Source organism: Eurypyga helias, unplaced genomic scaffold (assembly GCF_000690775.1).
Source record: "Eurypyga helias isolate BGI_N326 unplaced genomic scaffold, ASM69077v1 scaffold3043, whole genome shotgun sequence".
NCBI lineage: Eukaryota > Metazoa > Chordata > Aves > Eurypygiformes > Eurypygidae > Eurypyga > Eurypyga helias.
This window is the reverse complement of record NW_010242948.1, coordinates 2,404-28,529: the sequence shown is the minus strand read 5'-3', so window position 1 is coordinate 28,529 and position 26,126 is coordinate 2,404. Positions and strand designations below refer to the sequence as shown.

The following is a 26,126-nucleotide window of genomic DNA, read 5'->3' as shown; positions in this document are numbered from 1 at the left end:
ACCTGGTCTAGTGGAGGGTGTCCCTGCCCATGGCAGGGGGGTTGGAACTGGATGGGCTTTAAGGTCCCTTCCAACCCAAACGATTCTACGTTATCTCTGCCCTTTATCTTGTGCGCACGCTTTTTCTCATACCTTTTATAGTCAATATAATCCCACTTTGCTCAGATTTTAAGATGCCCTATTTATTGATGAATCGCTATGGCAACCTGGTCTAGGGAGCTCATTTCATTCATTCACATACTGTAATTTACAGGCATCTCTGTTTTATTTATCACCATTAACTGAGTGCCAGAGTATATACATAAGACATCACTGAAGGATTGGAAACAGCATCTTAATATTTTTTGCTGTGTTTCAACTTTAGCAAAAGAAAAACAAATAAATAAATCTAACACTCACTGTTAGTACAGGAGTTAAAAAAAAACAAACACAAAACTAAAAACCACTTAAAAAAAAAAAAAAAGAAAAAAAGCCAGAACCGAACTACTGTGGATTTTTTAAAAATCCAGAATCCAAACTCAGCCATCTTTGGAGACCCTTTTTCAAACATCTGGACCCCACAAAAATCATAACTTTGTGAAGAAAGGGAGGGAGGAAGGAAGGAAACCTTTTTCTAGCGTCACAGAAGAGACTTGCATCTGGCACTAAAACAGGGTCACGGCTTTTAGTTGTTACAGAAAGCAACTTCATGCTAAAATTTTCATCTTTTTTTAAATGTATTCTTATGAGTAGGGAAAAAAAAACCCCGCTAACATCTACTTTTACATACCTAAAATTGCAACACCAAAGGGTGCAAGAGACACAGATACTGTGAATAAAGAAGTAGAATATTCAAGTATATGAGGAGGGCATATCACAAATGGCCACAGAGAAATATATATATCTATAATACTGTATCAAACAGATGGAAAGGATGTGAAACTGGTGGTGCGTACACAAATCTAGCCGCTTAACCAACTTTCTAATCAGACACAAGTCCGTGGGGTGGAAGTGCTGGCTTTCAACAGCTTTTTTACGTCACTTCCCCAGGCATGGTTCAAATGTTTTCATCTACTATTTTTAGTTATTAGTTAAATAATTTATTGGCTTTTCAGCTATACACTGACATAATTAACCAGGTCCAAAAAAATGTTAATAACTTAAGTCAACTTTTGTTCTACTCATTTATACAAAATAACACTTTTTTTTTAATTAATTAAACTTGAATTTCTCTATATGCCCTTACTTCTGGTAAGCTGACTGTTAATTTAACCTGTAATAACTTACAATGGGCAACTTTTCTTTGTTTTATTTCCCCATCTATCAACAGAACAGTGAAATGAGCAACTTGGGATATTAACAAGGCTCTTCAGAAAGAGGTGGATGGCCTTCAGGCACATGAAAGGTAAAAATGCATTTTATCATAGTACGGTACTCCATGCAAGACAGAGCAGAGCAACAATAATTGTCCAATGTAACATACTGCAGTTGTATACCCATATAAAGCCAGTGTCTTCCTGTTGTAAATGGAGATCAGGCCAATTTCTGCATCTATTTACTTTTTTTTTTTCCTGTTTTTTTTTTTTTTTAACTGTATGGTAACTACAAGTCTTGGGATGTGACTTAGTTTTAGACATGGTAAAGAATGAATGTAACACCTGCTCTGAGCCCATTCCTGCCAAGAGCTCATGCCTAAATATTATTACTTCATACAACGCGAAAAGAGCAAATTCATAAGCCCTGCTTGGCAAGGGCTGCCGTGACATCTTCAGCGAGCGTAGCAAGCTGGGGCGATTCAAGCAGGTTGATGCTTCCAGAGGACGAGACGTTGCTGAGTCTACGTGGCGAAGCCACGCTGGACCTGCCTGGTGACTGCGTGATGATCTCGGCCCCGTGATCGACACGGGCTTTAGCATGCTCTCTGAAGTTTAGCTTCTGGCTGTCAATCTGCTCCAGGAAAGCAAAGAATTTAATACATTATATTGTCACCAAATTATAGATCATCATTATGTCTCATTTTGTTTAATTTTAAGAACTCTTACAAGGATTGATGCTGTTTCAGTCCTCAGAATAATTGAAACTGAAGATTTTTTCAGCTTGTTTAATATGTTCTGGCTTACTATGTTACATTCTCTTACTATTTCTGCCTCTGACGGATGCTTTAAGGAGCAGTACCATTGTTCCTAGCTGTATGAATTTAACAGACATTTTATGGGCATTGTGATTTGTTTCCAAAATCTGCATTTTCTAATATTTGTGGGAGTGCTCTTACTGTCAAGACGTTTTCCTCCTCTTTCACAAAGCAGTCCTGATCTTCTGGGATACCCATACGACAAACTTACTAGCTGATACCTACATGCTGTACAACAGTCCCAAACAAGGTTTATCTTTAGGGGAAAGCCTGTGCACAAACAACAGGATGTTTCACTTTAAGATTCACTCTCAACTTAGATGTGGATGTGAGATTTATCATTCCAAATTCCAGAGAGAGCAACTGGCACGTGAGCATGCTTGTGGGAGAACAAACAGACCATTGCTGAATTCACAGCTCTAATAATTTCACGAGGCTGGAGGCACAGCTGTAGCCTTTTCTCTGATGGCTGTCCCCTTACCTTGACATTACCACCACCAGGTACATGGTGGGCATTTTCCAGAGAACCAACTTTAGCCTGAGCTTTTTCTTTGAAATCCAGTTTCACGCTCTCAATTTTCACACGCCCGCCTCCTACACAGAAAAAGAAAATACAGATTAAGAGACCTGAATGGCTCCAGAGAAAGTCTGACCTGATGCACACGAGTACACTCACATTCCTTCCCTTTGAGCTGAGATCTAATGTTTTTAGTGAAGCACAGAATACCATGCTGCACATTCAGTAAGATATAAAATCTTCATCACATGTTCAAACTGTAAGCATGTGCTGCAGCCCTACCTATTTTCATGGGATTCAAAGCACATGCTGAAGTATTTTGCTGACTTTGGTCTACATTTTAGTATCTTATCAAACTCAAATTATGCCACAGCAGCATCCTTCTGCATTATTTTTTTACGTCCTCTTTAAACTGCAGTCCCACACCTTTACATCTTTCTATATTTAGGTAAGAATATTATTTTTATTACCGAAGTGTATGTATTTGCTCTTGGACTATAAAATAGAATGGCATCACCCGTGATATCTCCTTCACACAACAGGATTAGGTCTGTGCTTTGTCCCACATCCCAGAAATTGCTACAATACCTGGCTTGTGGTGGATATTCTTCAGTGAGCCGCACTTGGAAGTCACGTGACTCAAGTCGATCTTCTTGGTTACGATTTGTACCTGTAAAAAGCACACACACACAAATTAAAGGAATGAAAAGGATAAAATAAATAAAAAGCCAAGCCCTGCAGAGAACAAGCCCAAGCCTCTACAAACCACTGGAAAAGGAGAGATGGTTAGTAGAAAACAGACTACAAAGGAGGAAACACCTGGATTAATACAGGAAGCTTCCTTCACACCTGGTGTGAGGCCTTGACTAATGTCAAGAGACCAGACTAATGTCAAGAGAAAACCTGCTGAAGAAAGGGGAAGCAAGTTCACTGCGAGAGAGAAGCAGGGCCGGTCGTAGGCCAGACAGTTTCTTTTTCGTTAAGGTTATATGCCCTTGCTGTGCAGGTTGTGTAAGAACTAGGCCTCACTCACACTCTCCAATGGTTGGCCCACTGAGTATGGTCATCCAAAATTGAGGCTGGTTACCGGACACTAGGGAGCACCATCCCACCTCGTCACTACAGACAACTCTTAGGCCTACGTGACTGGAACGACAGGCTAGTGTGGCTAAGGGGCACACTCCCACCTTATCACCATGGACCATTCTGGGTGCCTACATGACCAAAGGGGTATAAAATACCACTGAAAAGGAATTTTCAGTGAGGCCTCCTCTCAGCTGGACTGAGATCCACGTCATGCTGTACCTTGCCTTATCAGGTCACATGATCTCTCTGACACTATATCCATTTGCTGTGTGTTAGAATTATGCTGCTGTATTTTATATATATATACTGCTATTAATTACATTCAGAAGTGTTATTATTGTTGAGGGTGTTTGCTCAGAAGCATCAGCTTGAACAATTAATGAACTGTATGCACCTAACAAACTGTGACTCATTCTCTGCGTAAACACACCGGCAATAAGTCAGTGAAGCGGGATTGTGTTACCTGACCTATCGTCAGTGAAGTAAGCCCTTGGTCCAAGATAGGGGCATGACAGGAAATCGGTGTCATGGACAGGATCGTCACTGGTGAACTGCTGTTTCCAACATACAGTCAGTGAATTTAGCACTGGAACCATTTTCAGACTCTCAGTCTAGCCACCCCTGGTTCCGCTAATACCTGAGGATTGGCCAGAAAGCACAGGGCTCATAATCTGCTAAATTTTCTCCCAAGAGAAAATAACCAATAGTCATGTCTCTGAGCAAACTGCTGCAACGATTTAAATGTCAACCCTCTGATAGGGGACTTGAGTGGGCTAAAGACCCACTGGAAAAATGAGGACAAAGTTGTTAAAAGAACAGAGCAAATACAAAAGGAATAAAAAAGGAAAAGAGGAACAGGCCAAAGGGTAGTTTGTGCTGTTCTTGGTGCTTGCTTATCTGGCACCCAAGATGAGCAAAAGAGAATCTCCCATCCAGATTTTGACACACCTTGTAAGGAATTAAATACTGAGCTGGGTAGAACAAAACTGTCATTACTAACGGAGTAACTCAGACAAGACCCACATTACCGTCTGGAAGCCAATACTAACAGAAGACAGGCTATAGCGTTAGAAGCCACAAACAATGTGCTACAGCGAGAATTAGATACGGTGCGAAAAGAGAAGGAAGAGTTAAGGACTGCTCTGGCTGAAGCTGAGAACGGTGAAAGGAGGTTGCAGGAGAAACTAAATTTATTAATATCACAAAATCCACCTGCACTCAGCCCCCCTAAATTGAAAAAGTTGATTGTGTCAGATGTACTCACCGAGCCAGAAGCGGAAGAAGGGGAACAGGAAAGAGAACCACTACACGAACTATCCCTTAGTTCCCAGCAGAACTAGCTAAGTTGCAGGAAAAATATTCCAGACGCCCTCAGGAGTTTGAAACAGAGTAAGTTTGGAGAATCTCCTTGACCGGAGGTGACTGGGTTCTGCTAAGCCACGCCAAAGCAGGAGGATTTTGGGGGCCCAGAGCATTTTTAAATGCCATTCCAGGAAATGATAATTTCTCACTAACAACCCATGCCGCCTACTGGGCAGGGCGAATAGATCCACAGGAATGGGGAGACCCACTGGTGACAAAAACCAGTTGTTGTTCCGACTTTACCTCATCCGTACAAAAGGCTGCTTGTGTCCAAGTGATGTACAAATGAAATCTTTGAAAATGAATCCCCTATGTTGGCCCCTATTCACCCTGATAGGTTTATTCCTCTAACTCGCAGCCTCCTCAACAGTTTAAAAATACACGTTGCTGGTACACAGGACCGCATCCGGACTACCTTGGACAAGAGGGATTCGGCAGAGCAGCCCGTCAGCGACGTCAGGAGCACCCAATCCCAACTGGAGACACGGCAGGGGTGCGTTAAGCTTTACTATTAGCAAAATGAAGAGGAGTACAAAACAGATCAGCTTGTGGGTCCTTTCTAAAATGTTTCTGAGCCTCCTCTCTGAGCAGATGCTCCGAAGCCCTGCAAGCAGCAGGATCCATCCCGTTTGCTTCTGCTCTTGAATGTGAATCTTGGAAACTAGGGATTTTTCGGGGTTTTTTGTCTTTTTTTTTTTTTTTTTGGTCTCTCTACCATCTGCTCCATATTTTTCTCCACCTAATATGGTATGCATTTCAGCTCAATCCACTACAGAGAGTCTGATGAAGGTACAAATGTGACTCCTGCAGCTGTACCTGAGCTGGTTGGCGTTCAGCCAGCTGGCTCGGTGGTGCTCAGCGGCATCGCTCTGCTCAGCCAGGCAGCAGCACAGGCACCCTCCCTCCTCCTGCTGCTCTGTGCCCTGTTGCTGGCCGCGTTGCCATGACTGTGCTGAGCTCAGCTCGGGAAGAGCCACAGAGCGACACTCCTGCCCTTCCCTGCGCTCCCAGATGTGGCATACAATCACAGTGACTCTGTTTGCGGGTCTTAAGAAGCTGCAGCCCCTCCAGGCCAGACAGGAGCTCCAGGACGACTGCGACGTCACTGGTTCGCTCACATCCCTAGCAACGACTTAAGCCAGCACCGGTGGCTGTACGGGATCTGGATCAGGCGTGCCCGCACCATCAGCTCTTCCATCTGATCATTTCCATCAGAGGGGTCAGAGCCGCCTTAGGCTATTCCAGCGTGACTGCTAGAAACAACGGGTGTCTGGTCAAACCCTGAGCAACGGCAGTTTGCTACACCAGAATAACGCTGCGGCACTGGCATTAGCACTCGGCATGCTGCCAGATCACAACCTGTCTCGGAGCTTTCTTTGCCCTTAGGATTTATTTTTCTTCTTCCTCCTCTCAGGTTAGCTGAGGAAGGACTGATGCGCTGGAAGATGTCCCAGCTGGGAGGCTGGAGCATCGCTAAGACCCGGAGTCTCTTTCTGGAAATTACTTTCTTGGGCCACTCCCACAAAAAGCACTGAACCACTTCAGTTCACACTGGACTCCGAATCATAGAATCACAGACTGGTTTGGGTTGGAAGGGACCCTAAAGATCATCTAGTTCCAACCCCCTGCCATGGACTTCTGTGTCAGCACCCTTGGGCGTTTAGAGATCACCCTTCTTTTCTCATTTCCTTTTCCCATCCAAACTTTGGAAACGTGTTGTGCTCTGTGGAGAAAGATCAGGAGGGCAGGGCTGCATACACACAGCTCACACGACTACCAGACCAGACTCACAGGTGAAACAGCAGCGAGAAGGAAAGCAGCGCTCAGAGGGAGGGAGACAGAGGGGTCTGGCTGCGAGGTGGGTCACCACAGTGGAGATGCCTGTTCACAGGGTGTCTGTACTACTTACATTTCCTCCCCCTGCAGAGTGTTTGATGTTATCTCTGGAACCACACCGGGACTGAATATCGCTAAAATCGATCTTCTTGTTTAAAATCCTAACCTAAAAGGAATCGGAGATAACTTACTATATACCATACACACGCTCCGCCGGGGTGCAGGACGAGACAGCCAGGGTAGTTTTTCCTCCTGCTGTGACTCCCTCTTCTGACACTTGTATTGAAACGTGAGAAAGAAAAGCACACCAATCTCTATGCTTACCATGTTAACGCAGCATGTAAACGTACTGTGCTGCTCTTTCTTCTGCCTCACAAAGTGCTGACGAGATACAAAGGGGGAAGTTTTTATACTGGGAGATATGAGTGGTGGCTTTTCCCTGAAAAGCTCAGAGAACTCCTTGCTTGTCTGGACTTAAACCTTGGGACAGACTCTCTTGGGGTCTGAAGTGATGGCCAGTGTTTCTGCTGAGCTGGCCACAGGGAGAAGCTGGAAACCCTCCATCCCACAGCTCAGCACTCCAGCCTTTGATGCAGAAATCCCAGATCCAGCCAGCTCAGGTAAATCCTGAGGTATTTCATCCCTCCCTCTGCCATACAGCCATAACAACATTCATGCAACAGACTTCAGTGTCCTGTGAAAGGGGACTGCCAAAACGAATTAAACTGGAGTCAGAGCTCTCTACCACTCTCTCTTTATTGTCATTTACTAAAGGGCAATGCAGAAGACAACAGCATCTGGAAACCTACAGCTGCAATCACTGCTTCTTGACTTCTGGTGCTGGCCATAAAGTTGGTCACAACAACTTTCGGTGCTAGCAGCACTTAGCTTCTCCCTGTGCTCTGTTTCTGGCAGAACAAGCACCTGACTTACACTCGATGGTGCCACCCTCCCTTGGTGATGCCAGGAGCCCACGTTTTTTCCGTGTTACCTTAGCCAGAGATGCACTGCAGGCACACGGCAGTGCCTGGAGGTGAACTCTGGGAAGGGAAGGCCAAGCTGACCCGTGCTTGAGCCCCATCTTGATGCCCATGTCAAAGCAGTTCCTCCCCCTGGCAGAACTCAGGTGCCACTGAGGATTGTCCTTCCCCAGGAATGATGTGCTCCTGGATGGCAGTTGCCAGGAGGCAGGGACAACTGGGTGCAGGGCACCCACTTGCACCTGAGGGACATCACTTCCAGACCTCTTCCTGAGCCAGGGCAGGGGATTGTGCTCACTAATGTTAGGCTTTTCAGGTGCATTTCTAGCCAAGGCTGCACTTGCCCCCTTTGCACCAAGAGCTTTTACTTACTCAAAGAGTGCCATCCACGCAGCATATTCTTTCTCTGGGTTAAATTTGAAGACTTTATTTAAAAGTTATGTTGGTTTTTATTTATCTCTACATTATTAATATACAAACAGCCACAGAACTTGGGACATTATCTATTTATTTTGCTAAACGGCACCTGTAGAACCTTCACTGACGTATTACTTCTTAGCACAGTCTTGTTACCTGCTGTTGTAGGTAAACCCACAGTGACTATAACCAGTCCTGAGGTAAGAGAGAGGGGTAGATATACCAGGGTACCTTACTGAGGCTTCTGACCACTCCAGCAACACAAATCAAACCAGGTGAAGTGGTCAGTGGGAAGAACCACAACCCAGGGCAGTTTCTGCTTCCTAGATTTAGGTCCCCAAACCACCCCAGGCTCCTGATAAATCCTAGACAAATCACTCCCTCTGTGCCTCACTTCTCCAAACTAGGAAAAGACTATTTGTCCCCTTAGGGGGATATCAGATTTTGCAGCTCTTGGTTCCTGCAGTGGGGATAATGTCATATTTTAGATAACGAGTCCAACCCTCTGGCACTGAGCCCCTGGAGTGCACTCGTGACTTAAGCCCAGTAAACTCCAAGAAGAAATTTTCAGAGGGCCACACTTTGCAGCTCATGTGAAGAATTTCTTCACAGCAAGGTGTGCCATGGATCCCCCTCATTACATACAGCATCGCCGCTACATCAGCCAAACCGTTAGGAAATTAAGCGTTCTCTGCGGTGATGACATGCTCAGCAGTAAGGGTGACGACAGTACCAGAAAACCCCACAACTGGTAGGTCACCTTCAGAAGGGCATCTTCAGTAGGCAAACTGACTTCTGCCTCGCTATCCGCTTAATCTTGTCCAAGCAAACCAACGCACACTGAAACACGAGCGCAAATGCCTTTAGAGTCTGCTGCTTGTGCTTTCTCTCAATCTACTAGCCCTTTAAAGATCTACCCCAGCAGCATACAAGACAGGTGTCACATCAGTTACAGAAACACACGTCAGATGTGCAGTCAGATCTGGTTCCCAGACAGCTTCAGGCCAGGCACCACTGGGCAAACCGGAAAGCCTTCCCAGCACTTTCCGAGCACATCCCTCAGCAGCGGATCAGCAGCACCTCTTAGGAATGGCCACAGGGATGCTTTTGCTCGGAAAATGCTGACTTAGGGGTCATGACAAAACCTTGGCGCTGTGGATTGGGGCCTCTGGCTTAAAAATGGAGCCAAAGCAAGGTGATAAGTTGAGAAGGTGCCTTTGACGAAGTGCCTAAAGGTTGACTTGCAGCCAGACGCCTGACAGTTTGAGTCTCATGGCCCATGGACCTGGCCAGCAGATACGTAAAGGACCAATCATCTCAATTATTCTCTCTGTCTCGCTGGGTGAAACGTGCCCCTGTGCAGAGGGTCAGCAGGAGATCTATGTATCATTTATGTCCTGTGCTGAGGGCTGCGGCGAGCTGAGTGATGTGGATGTGTTCTGCTGGCCATCCAGCACAGGGATCAACTGTGCTGATCCAGGCTTTCCCAGGTGATCTGTTTTTCCCTTTCCTAGAATATATCAATACTCCTGCACATATTTAAATCATGACTGCCCTCTGTAACTGTTACACAAACTGATGGAACCTTGTTTCCTACAGATTAAGGCTTTAAACTGCTTAATCCCTCCATCCTATATTCTTCAGCATGCCCTATCCCTTCTTGCCAGCAATATACCCCAAGCTTTTCTCTACTGGGCAAACAGAAGCCAACACACAACTGGTCAGCTATTTGTCGTGGCTGGTTGTGGAGAAGGGCTCGAGTTATCACTGCCTGTGCTCGACTGACTGTGTTTCACCGAGTCCCCATTTCATATCCAGTCAGCAACTACCACCCAACTTGGAGGGACCACCTGTGTTTCTAACCACTTCTCCCTTGCCAGGACAGGTTGAAATGGGCCAACAAGTTTCAAATGAGTTGAGGAGGGCTGAGACTGCCAGCCAGACAGCATGACTGCACCAGCTTTGTTTCCTTTGAGAAAACAAGACTGTAAACATCAGAGGGAGAGTACCAGAGAGGGACAGGAACTATTGAGGCTAAAGGGAAAGTTTGGCTTGCAAACTAAGAATCTAAACTGACCGTGAATTATTTGAAGCTGGAATCTGGTGGGAAATTTGTAACCATCAGAGGAGGGAGAGTCTGGAACTGCCTCCCAAGGGAACTGAGCTACGACAAGAAAGGTAAACTTCTAAGGTGGCACTTGATGAAAGGAACTAGATGATGCAGCTGCCTGTGATATAGACAGCATGAACACCATGACTCACCAGGAAGGTCTCCGTGTTCCTGAAAGTGTATGTACATCTTGTGTGGGGGTGGAGGGGTAGTAGGGATGTGCCTATATGCACTTCAGTTGTGCTGCACATTAAACGAAGGAGCAAGCCTGCTCATGCTCTCATTCAGGAACAGGAACATTTCAGTCTGTGGCAAAAACTGGACTGCTTTCCAGTCACAGTCACCAAACATCCCAACAAGATAACGGCCTGACAGGCTCCCTCCTAACCCTTGCACTGACCTGACCTCTGAAATGGGTACATTCTCTTCTGATCAGATGCTGGTTTGCCCAGTTTGCTCGACAGGGCCTGGAAGTTAGTTTTTTTAGTAGGCGAGAAGTGAAGTCCAGGGTGGGCTGCGTGCCGACGTACACGCAGCACGGCCTTGCTGACTCACACTACTTCTAGGGAGTCCCCAGCAGTAATCAGACCCTCTTCTGTGCTGTTTGAACACTGTCTGTCAAAGCATCAAGAGATGCAGGGCATTTATGGGCAGCCTGCTAGGAAACCGGGTGTTGAAGGTATTTTTCTCAGGTCGTTTAGATGAGGCACATATTGATGTGCACTCAGCAGGGTAAACTCTAACTCCCTTCCTACATACAGTGGCCTGACTGGCAATCTAAATACCAAGGGGCTGCGGTCAAGGGCAACATCTACACTAGATCAGAGGGGACGTTTTGGGTTACAGTGGCTAAAATGAGGAGACATGACAGGCTGGCAATACATGTGAGTCTCCCAGTTGGGTATGTGTCTCCCTATGGCTGTTCACAGAAAGTGAATTTGAATTTCAGAGTCTCCATGTGCAACAGTCCCCTGTCCGGGGACCTGGAGCAGACTACCCTCTGTCAGTTCTGCACCACTGTGTTCAGGAGGAGCAAAACTTTGTAGAAACACTCAGTGGAAGGCAAAAAAAAAAAAAAAGGCAAGAGAATTCAGTTGTGCCTCACTGCTAAAGACAACATCAATGCTTGAAAAGAGCTTATGAAAGAGAAAGAATTATGTTCAGTTGCTGCCCGGAATCATTCAATTCAGCTGCTTTTCACAAGAGGGAAAGCCCCTAACTTATCAGCATCTGGGCAGAGAATCCATAAACAGCTTCCCTCCTGTGGCTTAGTACCCTGGTACATACCAAAACAAAGATACTCAAAGAAGAAAAATTGTGATGCTGATAAAATTACAGGCTCTGAATATATTTTCCAAGAAGCTGATGATTTACGTTCTCTCTGCTTTGCAATTACAGCCTCTGACAAGCTTTACCACAAACACTGTGCCTAAAGCAACTAAAAATACTCCAGCTTGGCTCCACTGGCCATTTGAACATGCTGTGGGGCTGTGATATTGGGAAAAGCTCCCAGAATCCTAACAACTTAGCAAGGAGGGCAGGTTCTCTGTACTTATAACAGCATCACAGCAATTTGACACAGCTACATCCCAGGAACCAGACATTATTTCAGTGTTTGGTCTCCCGGTTAACGCAGGGATGGAGAGAGACAAGAATTGGTCTCGCATAGGAAGCTAGGTTAAGGTTAAAACCTGATTAGAATCAAGAGGCAGTTCTAAGTGCTTCCAAATCTATATGCTGCCAAGGACAGACGATACTACAGTTTTCATGCTCCTGGCAGAGGCTACAGGCAGAGGAAAGGGAGGGGGAAGAGTATTTGGCCTAGCAAAGCTCTTGTAGAGAAAGGCCGTGCCTCAGACTTTCCACCACCTATAAATGGAGCCGGCTATCCCATTCAGCCTTTGCACTCCGGAGTTATTGGACACACACCCTAGTGAATCTGCCGGCCTACAAGTTAGTGAGACTCGAAACAAAAGGCTGCGCTGGACATAGCGTAGGGAAAATAATGCACCGTCCTCATCCTGCTCCTAGCCAAGGGTGAAGAAGATAGGTTCATTTCTGACTTTTAAAAACATGCCCAGAGGCAGACACTGAGCCTGTGAAACAATCATAAACACTATTATATAATTTTATAACATTATCATAAATTTCGACCTACGGCCACTGCAGTGGGTGGAGGTTCTGTTACTGGCTACAGCCCCATGGGACATCTTATCACCCTCCCGATCGTCCTCAGTGAGCACGATGCACATTTTACAGATGGCTGAGGCACAGCACTGACGTTACTCTGTCCCAGCCATGCAGAAAATGAATGTCAGATCTGGATAGAAAGTCCCAATTCCCTGCCCATTTCTACCAACCTTTCCTTACAGAAACTTTCTGAAACTTGCTAAAGCCTGGCAACGACTGCTTCATTTTTCTAAAAGACGAGTCAGGAAGAAAGATCTTGCTTTTTTTACCAGAATAATTCAAGGCTTAACTGTACAGACTGTACTCGGGCAAGCCTTCCATTAAACGAGTGCAGTCTGAGCACAGGAGCTGCAAGATGTTATTTCAGTACAATCCGCAACGATCAGCCAAAATCCTAAATTCCAAAAATTGAAAAGTTATGGTTTTGAGCTGTGACAGAGTTTTGAAGTTGTTCCTGAAACTCCTAATTCCTCTTGCATTTGTAGATCTGGAATTAACAAAGGATGAATTAGTTTCTAATTTTCAGCCCCGAACAAATCCCTTCGAATGTCTTGTAAATCCACAGAACTGGCAATGTACAAAGGAAAGAAAAGCAGACTGACAGAGATGAATTTATCTTACAGTTATGAGCTGTTGACTTGGTAAACGCACAAAGTTATTCCAATGAACACAGCTAAGAGTGGAAACAATTGCTTTCCAGTCTCTCATGAGCTAAGCACTTCAGCAACAGCCATGTTACAACATCAATCCACCCGTAACAGCCGCCTCCTGTGGCTCTGGTTTGGGAAAGCACCAAAGCTCAAACCCTACAGCTCATTTATGTTCACCACAGTCCTTAGCAGGGGCATTCTCAAGGCGTTGGCTCACTGATGGTGCAGATCATGACGGACTGGAGAAAAAGTGCACAATGTGCCAGAAGGAGATGGGAGACAGAATGGGACCCAGTAACCACTCAGACTGCGCGTGCTGTTAAGCCTGTATTCCCCACTACCTTCCAGGATGCTCTTCATCAACCAGTGCAACAACAGCACATAATCTAGATCTGCACATTTATTTTTGGGGCATCCTCAGTGTTTGTAACACGATGCAAAGACATGTGAAACGGGAGGCAGAAGAGTCATAAGATGCCGTCTCAAGGGGCCCTTCCTGAGTGTCCTTCTGACCTGCAGTTATCCCCGGAGATGCTCAGCTCTTGGTGGGCCAGCAGACCCGTCTCGGCACTGACTCTGCATCCTGACAGGCTGTAGCTGAGGCAGGGGACACTTCAGGAGCTCTTCTCTGCAGACTGGGTCGTAAATTGTGATGATGGGGGTGTGGGGGGGGTGTGCGCGCATGCTGTGTGGGAATCTCTCCTGCCATCCAAACTCATTTTGAAGCTAACAAAAAATTATGCAAAAAAGACAACAGATATCTACCCAAGCCTCCTCCTCTGCCCAGCTCTGAGATGTTTCGTCCTACCCCGTGCCTGTCTCTTTTATCATTTAATGCAGATGCCTATTCTCCCCGCCTGCATTTTTGTGGTTTCTGGACAGATTCTACTGAGTGGTTGTGTCGATGATTTATTTAGACTCTCAGACCCACGACTAAGTGGCGCTTTCTACAGTTTAGAAATTCTAGAACTCGAAGTTCTCTCCTAATCTACCTAAAAACTTTCAAGGAACACTTGAATCTTCAACATGGCTTAGGTATCTTATTTTTCTATGTGTCATCTTACAAGGTGCTTGGCTGTTACTACAGTTAGTGATATTCTAAACCTTATGCATGCCCTTCTAGTCTGTACAGCTCCATTCACTTTGATGAAGCTATGCTGATTCACACCCACTGAAGTTCTTGCCCATGGCTGAGTTTTGATGTATACATTTTAAGCTTAAATTAAAAGATGGCTTCACCCTCAGTTGCTAGCCTGTGATGCTTTATAAATACTGTGCCTGGACAGTAATGAAAAGATTCAAGTGGTGCACTTTTTTATGCTGATATGGTACAAACCACATCCATAGACACAATTGCAAGAGGAAAAAAAAAAATCTGAACAGAAAAGAAAAACCCCCACTCTTGGCATCTGAAACAGATTTCCAACCCCCTTCCCCCAGCTCCCCCATGCTTCCCTCGGGCTCTCTGAGAAATAACAGATGCAAACGGGTTACTTTTGAAAGCACAGCATTTCCTCCCCAGCTGATGCGGTGCGAAAATCCATCTGAAGCCCAGCAGACATACCCACGAGCGAGTCGCCTCTGAGCTTTGCCAAGAATGATACGTTTCACCATACTCCGCTGTAAAGAGGAAACCAGACAACCACCTACTGGCTGCATCGCAGAGTGGAGAAACCCTTGTTTCTCCAGACTGCAGAATACCAATTAAACACATCTCAAGCCATCTATTCCCTGTAGGAGCTTAATGCCCTGCAAAGTTAGCTTTGCTTCTTCCCCTAGAAGGACGATCCCCACCCTGGCCCCATCAGGTGGAGTGATTTCTCTCCCTGTCTTTGTTTCTGTGGCTGGCAAGTCAGAGCTGAAGTAAAATCAGTCTGCTGTCTGATGAGTTTTTGATGAAAGTCAAGGCTGAAGCACTGCATTTCTTGATTTATTTAGCATTCAGACATCCCCTGCGTCTTTCATTTCTACACCTCAGCCTCTGGCAGTTTGAGAGTGCGGCTGCTTTCTCTGTAAGCTAAGAAAAGACCTCGTGCCAGGTTCAGATATGCCTCTGGTAAAAGGATAGTCTGTCTCCAAATGACACTTTCGGGCTGCATATCTGTATTCCTTTAGTGATTTGCATGTCATGTTTATGTACTTAACTTGCCCAGATATATGCTGGCTTTTTGTCTGCTTGTTTTTCCTGTGGTTCTTGCTGTCAGCACTTCCAGTTCAGGTTATAAAACTTGAGCAGCTTTCTGTTTGTTTCATGCATCGTCACTAAAAGCAGATAACAGCTCATTTCAGCCAGTGTAGTATCTGCCACCAGACATTCAGAAGGGAGCAGACACAAGGAAATGAAATCAGCTTTCATGTGTTCCTCTCACAGACCCTATAAAATTCAACTGCCAAAACTGGAAAAGAATTAATCCTAAAACCTCTTTGTCTAGACTGAGAAACTACGGCATAAAGGAGACAAAGGAAAAAATCAGCGAGTCTCCCTTTGCCCAACCCACAGTTCAGTGGCCACATACCACTGGGAATAAAAACATGCTCTCGCTTCAGGGACAACACGTCCACCCAGCAGATTTCTCCGTGATCCCCGAAAGAGTGAAATGCCAACTGCTGTGCCATCCTTCACCACCCAGCAAAGCCTCCGTGCAACTCCCCAGAGCTGCTAAGGAAACGTAGCTGTCCAGGCATGGTGTTTACAAAGAAACTCGCTTTGCTGTGGCCCCCTGGTCTTGTACAGTTGTTCCAGTCCACAGAAAGTAACAGGGAGGAGGAGAGGCTAACATGGCGCTGGTTTCCAGCCCCAGGTCCAGCAGCTGGCTCGTTACGAGGCATGCTAATCCAGATGCAAGGCTGAACTTGTGTCCCAAGCCTCCCAGAGCCCCCGCGCACCCTGACCATCTGCTACGCAGCATGTCAAATCGGAGTCAAACTCCCACACAAAATAATCACACAGACACTTGTCAAAATAAAGGCAGAAGAACCTTTACCGAGGCATTATCTCTTGACTTTATCTGAGTAACTGGCTACTGTCCCAAGCCTGGAAAGCACCAACAGTGTTAATTACCATGAAAACAGGACCAACACCTAAGAGACACTTTTCTGTTTAATACATGAACTTCTTTTTCCCTCTGGACAACCCACAGTAGGCATAGGGTTGCAACGTTAAGTTTTGCTCCACCTTATTATTTTCAGCATTAGGCAAACCTCACTGTTCTCTATGTTCCACTCTGTATTCCAAAACTTGGATATAGAAGTATCCAAATTGGAAACACCATACAACCCAGTTTCCCAGAATGTCTTGGTTTCAGGACAGCTGAGTGGGGGAGCATGTTATTCACCCTGATGTCCTGTCCCCAGAGGGAGTTCAGAAGTGAACCTTTCATCACGCGCTCACACGACCACTGCTGTAACGCAGCGATCTCAGGGAATTAAAAGGCAACATTGGGTGTCTTCGTTACAGGGTTGTGTCCACAGCAGCGTGAAATGTGCAGGTACTTTTTACACAACATAAACGTAATAGTTTACACACACACACGACTGAGCTGGCCATATTTTTAGCATGAACGTTGGTAATCTATATTCTTTTTCCCCATTCTGCCTCTTTGTTTCTAAAGAAAATATGATTTCTTTCAGGTTGTAAATGCTTTTATAACTCTAAAATTAGTAAAATGGACCGCTTCATCCTGTAAGCTAGAGCAACAGTTCTTCCAAACAGAAAGACAAACAAATTGCTTGGACATAATTTTGGCTTTTAATGCCATCTGTGTTAGCATTTCTGCATTGCCCAAATAAGAGCGAAGACTGTCCCAGCTCTGGCCACAGCACTGCTTGGTAGGACATCAAGCAGGGACTCTTCAGAGGAAGGTACAAACATCATACCTTAGGAAGATTTATGATACTTCCCATCCAATCTTTCCTCAGTTTCCAAAAGCTTCTGCTTAGCTTAAAAGCCTACATGTTTACTGTCCTTTCCAAAGTTTGGTAAGTTCTGCCTGTAGCAACAGGGGATTTCTCGCTACCCTACACACGTTAAGTCTTTAGCAGAGAGCAGTCCTCATGACAATGCGCTTCATTGCATAACTCCACAAGGTATGAAACGATATCCTTTTTTTCCCCAGCTTTTAATTGCATCAATGGGTCCCTGAATTTTTTCTTTCAAGCAGTGAGAACAGAAAATCCTGATCTGCCTTCTTACACATTCACCTTTTCTTATTTTAGATGCATTGTCCAGTTTATAGACTTCAAGCCCTGTTCCTCAATATTCAAACCCTGCAGCAAGAAAAGCAGTTAAGTCTAATATCTGCCCCTTCCCATCACCTTTAACTTGAGGTGGATTTACCAGGTTGGAGGCTGCAACCCTCAGTAACATCACCCAACACAACGTACATGTCACGTAAAACAATGCCAGAAAAGGTCACGGTGCTGCGCAATCCTGCTAACGTCTATCTAGGTTGAATTCGAACATGCTCGAATTAAACCAAATCTCTAATTTGCAGGTACTGACGAAGACTAAGTAAGCAGCAACTGCTGAGGCTCTGGCTGAAACATACCTATGGCATGGAGTGCAAACTCTTCTTTCAAGTTTTTCAACTGATCTCAGTGAGGGACTGTTAGTTTTCAGGTGGCATAATATTTTTCTGAAGATTGTCCTGGCCCCTGAGTTTTAACATCACTTAAACAACCAGTGTACGTGGACAACAGAAGCAGCATTTGCAAGGCAACGCAAAATGGGTCCCATCCCCTACGTATCCCAAAGGTGCCCACGTAAGACTAAATCGCGTAGAGATCAACACAAAGAGTGGAATCCTTACCTGCCCCCCTTTGGGCTGGTATTTGATGTTATCCGTTGATCCAATTTTGGACCTGACGTTCTTGAGGTCGGGTAGAGGCTGATTAATAACTCGTAGCTGCTTCGGAGTGGCTGGAGATTTAGGAGGAGTGCGAATTATGGCCACTTTTTTCTCGGTAGGTACCAGTATGGCAGATTTGGGGGTCCCAGGAGTGTGTGGGGTTCTGGAGTAGCTGGGTGTCCCTGGAGTGCCTGGGGTACGGGAGGCATAGCTTGGTGGTGTCCCTGGAGTGATGGCAGTGGAGCCAGGAGTAGTAGGGGTAGAAGTTCCGCTTTTTCCTGTTCTGCTACGAATTGGCTCTGATCCTATATGCAAGAAAAAAACCACCAGCATTAGACACACAGAAATACAGATCTTCTTCCCTCCGCACCTCCCAAGACTGCATCCCTGTGTGCCAAGCGATATACAGCTCTAAGACGGCTGTGCCAGTGCTGGAACAGCTGGATGTCTGTCCCTGAGTCTTATTTTGCCAATCGACCCGCCAGCAGTCACCTTGTCCTGTGTGGCGGAGCTGGCTAACCGGCCACGTAGGCGACGGCGCTCTCGGCTCTGTAACACAGGTGGGCTGCCCACAACACCCGTGTTTCCTGCAAAGCTCTCTGAACAAGGCACAACATCACATCCACGGCCACCTTGGGGAAAGGACTAGCAGCACCCATGGAATCCAACCTTTAGGACTGGATCCGGCAACCTGACTATAGCCAGTAAGAATGTCACCAATTCCAATGGATCTGGATGTTTTAGAAGTGATGGAGTCACGATCCCTAGAGGGATTTAAGAGACGAGTTGCCGTAGTGCTTAGGGACATGGTTTAGGGTAGACTTGGGTTGACGGTCAGACTTAATGATCTTAAAGGTCTTTTCCAACCAGAACAATTCTATGATTCTAAGTACCGTAGCATTTTGCAGCGGCTCCGTTCAGTGTTTATAGCATTGCCAGTCCTTTTCACTCAGCACAAGCACCAGTTAAGCAGTGGCATCGTGCTTTCTGCGGCCAGCCCTGCTGGTAACTCTCAAATGCAAACGAACAGAAGCCGAGCTATCTCCAAATGATGCTGAAAGGAAGGCTTTGCTGAGAATACTCAGGGAGAGAAAGACCACACCAACCCCACCAAGCCTGAGAATCCCAATGCCGAATGGGTGCATACTTGTTTTACCTTTAAAATGTTCAGGAATTATAAATCCAATGGGCTTCTCTAGAACATTCAGGGGACTGATCCAAATCGTATTTAAACTACTTGTTAATCATTCGGTTCATGCAATGGTGGTGGAAGAGACTGCTGCCCCTGGGGTCCAAGAGAAACTCGCTCTACGTGACTCATCAGAGAGACTGAACATACTCCACTCTCACCTCCACTTTCCCTGACTGCTTTCTTTCTTTCCAAACCAAGCCTGAACCAGAACCTTCTCACTCTACCAACCGAGACAGAAAGGGAATGATTTTTTAATTCCTTGCCCCTGTACCACACTGGCAAATGCTCAATGGCCTCTCACTCCTAGGCAGCGGAACGGGCTGCTGTGCCAGCTGGGGGTCACTCTGCTCACAAAGGGTCTCTGTTTTACCCTTGGAGAATCACCCAAGAATTTCAAAGGACTTTTTTTTTTTTTTTTTGGTAGAATTTAATTATCTACTTCCCTCAAGCTGCCTTAAAAAGGGATGAGATTGGTTTGTAAAGAGAGAAACCAGAGGAATTCCTATTGGAAAGCAAGGAGCAACATCCAGGTTCTGAGGCCTGGGCTGAATGCAAGTCTATCTAAAATTTCTGGGGTTATTTGGTAAAATTCTCTTCGCCCTGTAATTTCTTTTGACTTGTGATATAACAACATTGGTCTTCATGAAAGGACCTTGGCGGTTTACTAGGTTTACTATCCCAACTTCCCCCAGCAAGTCACTCTGCTAACATCTCAACTCTCAGCAGAGTTTTTACCCTAGGATTAGAGCAGAGAGATCATTGCTGTGAAACAGCAAGTCAGCTATAACATTAGGTTCACTTTTCCAAGATCCATCAAAATATTTTACATTGCCCACTTCAGGTTTGTGTCATTTTTCTCGCTGCTGTTTCAGAGTGCCCTGTATGAAATATCTCAGCCAGTTCTGAGATCAGACTGAACAGCAGCGCTAGCCCTGGGCATTGCAGACCATGGAAAGGGTGCATCCCGCCCCTGGTTTCAAGCCCCTGCGGCTCAGCACTTCATAGCTGAACAGAAACAGCCTGCGGGGCTCCGATTTCCAACTGTGTACCCCACACCTACCCCTCTGTGTTGACGCTACGGCAACAGATCGAAGGAGGGAGGGAGACATTCACTGCGGTAGGAGAGGGTCAGTATGCAAAAAAACATACGGGTGGTCCGTCGTACTGAGGAGGATAGGGAAGCTGTGAGGGAGAGAGAGTTCTCCTCTCTGTCTCGGTCTCCTGATACACCTCTTCGAGGAGGAAGGATAGAGGAAGGTCTTGGTAGAGAGGAACGCTTTTCGGGACTCTTGCTTACGCCATCCTAATAGCAGCAAAACAAAAAAGGAAAGTTTAGTTTGCAAAGCTCACTCTCTGGGCTGTGATTTCTCTCAACCTATTTACAGAGAGGGAAACCTCATCCTATGGGCCCAGTTCACTACTCACACAGGAGGCTGTGGGGATCCAGCCACCTCCCATACTCTGCTTAGCTTCCTGGTGCTTCTTTACTGCACCAAAACACTCACTAGTCCTCTTCAGGGCTACTTAAGACAGATACAGATGCTCTTGTGTCTAAATACGGATGGATTTCGTCATTTGGTCCTTAATAAGGAACGAGCTTTTTTTAGTGCAAGTTGAAAGTAAACAAATTCTCTGGAGCTCAGGAGTGAAATTCTTATGTAAATTTACCTGCAAAGTAACCGCAGTACTGGTGCCCAGAACACACCCCACACTGTATTGTTAGGTGATGTGTGACTTTTGCATTTTCAAACACTAACTTGTAGTTTTTTTTCACAGAGAAAAATTCTTAGCTACAGCTTATTTTTTGAATGCAGGACTATTAATGCTGGTGTCTTCTCTTATTTCCTTCCATACTTATCTATTTACTTTTTGACATCAGCAGATACCTTCTTTTCACCAGGGTTAGAGCAAGGGGCATGTATGTTGGAATATTTTTTAACTTCTGCGATGGGCAGCCCAAGACAGTCTTGCATAAGTAGACAGTCCTCCCAAAGGCAGGGAGGTGACGGTCCCAACCAGTAAAAGACACAACAAGCACAGTGTTAACACAGAAAATGGAAGTTAATAGTGAAAACCGCTTTTAAATGGGGATAGTCATCAACTCAGCATGAAGTAGATTGGAAACACAAATGATATGCAAACGTGGGGAAGCTAGGATGGACTGCCAAACATCTCTTTAAATTTAAACTGCAACTTCTTCACCACAGTCCCATGCATAGACCAAATTAGGTTCCTAGAGCATTTGGCTTCCGCCCTTACTGATGGTGACTAGAACTCTACCCTCCTACACTGGGGATGGAATTTGTTTTCAGAGAATATTAACTGGTTGACAACTACATTTTTTTAAACTTGGAAGGCAAATTAGTACTGCTGTTCTTTGCCACTTACCCACGTGCAAATGGGTGCAACTTCTTAGCAGTCAATGAAGCAGCATCCGTATCATCAACAGGAAGAAGATATGTCCTTCTAGTTATAACTTATTTCACTTGTGTTTCCTCTGGAGAATCTCCTTTGTTTTTATCCATTTTGTAGCACAAACCTGGTAGCCTAACAATCAGTTTTCCTGCCACTGGTTGTGAGTAATCCCATGTAAGCTTCACAGAGAATTACTCTAAATCAGTGGGGAGAGAACGTGATTCACGGAATTCACCTACACATCTCCAAGCTAACTCTCTCTACCAACTCTGCTACCTTACCTTAGCATCTGATTTTGAGTAGGGCAAGCAGTCTCTTGGGCCTGCTGAGGAGGGCCGTACATAGTAACTGTCTGTATCGAGAAAAGTGGCCCTTTTAGTAGTTAATGAGCAAGCTGAGCTGGGTCTTGGAGGAAGCAATGACTTTGCTCTAGACTTTGAGGCAGGAATCTTTGACAAAGAAGCAGTCTAGTCATGAGAAAACAAACAAAAGAAAACACAACATGAAGCTGGACAAAAGGAAAACACATGCAACATGGACCAAAAAAGAAAAAAAAAAAAAGCCAAGCCATGAATTAATACTTTTCCTGTGTCTGGTAATGGTGTCTATGCAGTTCTGACATGCATCAAGGTTTTAGTCCGGTGGTGTTTGACTGAAACCACCTGGGTCTGGATGGTTAGTGCTTCTAGGAAGTGTCTTCTTCTGCAGAGGCTATTTTTGTCTTGTGTTAACAGGACAAAACTGGCGCCAGGTATGGGATTTGACTGGTACAACTGCTGGTTGGCTGCCTTAGAAGCAAGCGGAAAACTACAGGAGCACCAAGAGATCCTAGTCCTTTAAAACTAAGTTGGGCATTTGAAATATATCCCTCCAGGCTACAGTCAAGAATAAAAGAGTGGGAATCGTAAAGGGCAGAATGACATGACAGTATTGCTTCTTGTGCCACTGTGTACACACAAAATCCCTAACGAACCCCGAACACTGTATTCTGTGCATTCGGTGTCTCTATAGAGTGACAATGAGGAGTCCTGGGATGAGGAAACCTGCATAGGGTTGAAAGGCTGACATGATACGTCACTGTGATCAGATACTTGTCTGATTCTGAATGACGGTAATACCCCATGGAAGAACAATCAAACATCCATAGGACAGACTGAAAATTCTTTGCTGACACTTAGAAGCACCTCCCACGGGTACAGTTGATACTACAAAGAACAACTGAAAGGCTGTTATCTTGCGATGTAGGCCTGATTCTCTCTGTATCCATACAAGCATGAAGTTACACATAGGACCAGTCCCAATGGGCCTGTAATTATGGGATTTGATACAGAACTATAGCAATGAAACAATTTGGCATTCATTCTAGGTCAATCACCTAATCTCTGTTGATGTTCGGAAAAGGTGTCCGAGTTACTCCCGAAGCTGTCTTTGTTGGAAAATGAGAAAAGAACGGGTTGCCAACTCTACCGACAGGCTTAGGCTACATACCCAGCCTACAGAAAACTGAGGCTGGTGTACTGGAAGTCATCCTTGGCATCATCAACACGATTAAGAGTTGCAGAACAAACAACAATTCCAGTCCTACAACACAGCTGAGAAGCCTGCTATTGGACGCCATCATCCATACCAAGTAGCTCTACTGAGCAAGACAAGACACTAGTTCAAAGGATGGAAGTGCTTCACTAGCAAGGATATATTCAAGAATGATTTTTGCAACATATTTACATACTTCTTTTAATACTTCACTGCCTGAGAATACACAGAACAAAATCAGTAAATCATTATTATTAACAGAAACTGAACAATAAGTGTTTGTCACATCAAAGGCTGTTCTGAACTTCTATTTGTCACAGTTCAATTTATGGGTTAATTTAAGGCTGGTAGAGTGAGCAAAGAAACCAAATGTCTCAATCCCTGCCTGTGCTTTACCCAGAAAACTATTCTTATTCTCTGTTAGCAATACACTGCCTTTGACCTCCGTTGTAATTCGTGTTGCTGGAAGTACCAGCTGACCACAGGACAAAGATCCTGTGACCAAGACCCAGGGATTGCTGAAGTTGGGATGCAGAAACCTCACTTTATTTCAGAGGTGTTCCTAGCAGAGGATGGATGTTCTCAGCATCTCGCTACCGCAGGTACACAGCTCCTTCCAGCAGATGGAACTGCTTAGCCTTTCCTGAACTTGTTCTCCAAAGCAGTATGTAAACTGTAGTCTGAAGATGGATAACAAAACTGACCGGGCTGGAGGATCTAACATTACCAGGAGAAAGGAAAAGGCTACACTTGAAGCTGAAAACCAGGAAGAAACTCAGTAACAAAAAGCTTTTGTAAAAGCAGAGGTGAAGCCGAGGCACAGAAAACTTCCAAGAGATGCGCAAGGGCAGCAATCAGAGAAGGGGGGCAACAGGGAGAGAAAGTCAGCAGGGGCCAGACTTTGCCATAGCGTAAGGGCCAGGAGTAGGAAAGGTGCATGGAAAGAGGGTAATTTCAGAGTATGATTTTGCAGTGCTTGTACTTAGAGCGCTCCATCAACACAGATGACTCTGAAAACAGGCCAGCGTTGACTTCTTTTGCGCAAGTGTTGATCACCCCCCAAAAAAAGACAGTAGGAAACCACACTGTTGACTCACACCAGAAACCCGTCCAGATATTTCTTACTGTACTAGTAAAGAAGCTCTAGCAGTTTCCCAGTTACGAGCAGAAATGGGCCAGTCATGGAAAACCATGTGAAGTCCCAGAATCCATGGCTGAATTCAGATCTAAATTTCACAGCTCCTCCAAAGCCTCCAATCAGTCAGGATGCTGTCATCAGTCATGATGCTGTCATCATTAACAATTTCTTACGATTGATAAACAGCGTGCAGCACTGTATGAGACAGAGGTTTTTGCTCCCCAAAGAACTGATGATCTGGTTAGACAGATGAAACAAATCAGCCAAGGAATATATTAGGAAATTTAGAGGAATCCTAAGCAACTTCTTAATTGCCATTGATGGCTAAGAGTGACAAAGTACTGTCATGCTGCAGATGTGAATTAGCATGTGTCAGTGTCATGCAAAAAACCAGTTGCACGAGATGGCGAAATGAGGTTGGTTTCCGGGGGACTGTGCAGTGGTGGGCCAGGAAGAGCGCAGGGTCAGCACAGGCGCAGGGCAGAGAAGCACTGCAGAATTTGCTGAAGGAAACTCAGCAGAGGAGAGCCAGCAGGACAGGCTGCAGTGCAGCTGAAGGCAGGGCACCTAACTGTCAAGTTAACACACGGACAGAATCAGCGGTCCAGGAAACGGCCATTCAGACAGGCACGACCCCTGCAGAATGCACGGCTGTGTACGTCATGGTGCATCGGAAGGCATCCAGTGGGATGACCTGGCTCAAAATGCTGAACAACCACCAACTCCTGCAGTTTGGAGTCTGTGTGACCCCCACGGATCTGCAAACTGTCATCATCTGCTACCCAGGACTGGAACTCAGAGGTTATTCAGGAAAGGTGGGTTTTATTACCCTTTTAAATGAATAATGAATATGGCAAACAAATTCTAAATGGAACACAAATTTTAAATGGAACACACACTTACTGAACTAACACAAAAAGATCAGACATAAGAACTTTATAAAGAAGAATGATAAGATGATTTTACTCACTGAGAGTTTTTCCTTTGCTTGTTTAAATACACCAGGAGCCTGGTTGGCTTCACCACCTGCTGCTGAGAGACCCAAAGAAAGACTTGACAGTTAAAACCAAAAATAATAAGCATTTCCACTTGGTACACATATTAGAACAGTCAAAAAGCCTTGCAACTACCGTGCAAAGCACTTACTTTGTGAATTACTATCAGTGAACTGTATGCAGAAACATACCTGCCTTCGAAAGGTCCTATATTTATCATACTTGAGGTAAAATCACATTCTACACATTTCAAACAACTTGAAAATTTGCATTCATGTTCCTAGACGTCTAGAAACTACAGCAGAAAGTTCAAGAAACAGTTGACAGCTCTAAGAGGCTCTAGTTCTGAAGGTCAAGCCTCAAATACCTTACCATCTCAATTTTCAGTGCTGCCCCCTAAAAATCAGGCTTCTTTAAGTAAACCAAAAGGGAAATTTTTAAGAGAGGTCCCTGAAATGACCACTTTTCAAAATATTCGCCAAATTCCTAACAAAGAGAGATTTACTGTTGAATTATCATCCTAGTTGCGTCAACAAGGTCAGTGTGCCATGGATCAACGAAGCCCTCAGACTTTAGCAATTCAAATTATATCTGGGATATCAAATATGTTAAGTCAGTATTTCCTTTATCTGACACCCCATGGTTTGAGGTAAGATTGGTCTCTCTGATGTGGGTTCCATCCTTACAAAAAGTTTTGGAACCAGGCAGCTTTTCAGAAAGCAGCTCACTAGTTTCACCCCATCGCTGA

The 26,126-nt window shown here is 45.1% G+C and overlaps 1 protein-coding gene across 1 annotated transcript; it reads right to left on the bottom strand.

The window, feature by feature from the left end:
• Positions 1-621: 621 nt before the first annotated feature.
• On the bottom strand, positions 622-25,415 carry LOC104507810 (microtubule-associated protein 2-like; the record flags this gene model as incomplete). Its single annotated transcript, XM_010149217.1, has 7 exons — positions 622-1,926; positions 2,592-2,704; positions 3,216-3,297; positions 6,985-7,077; positions 18,067-18,410; positions 20,447-20,600; positions 25,354-25,415. Coding segments are annotated over 7 exons (1,064 nt in total), but the record flags the coding sequence as incomplete, so codon positions are not given.
• Positions 25,416-26,126: the final 711 nt, after the last annotated feature.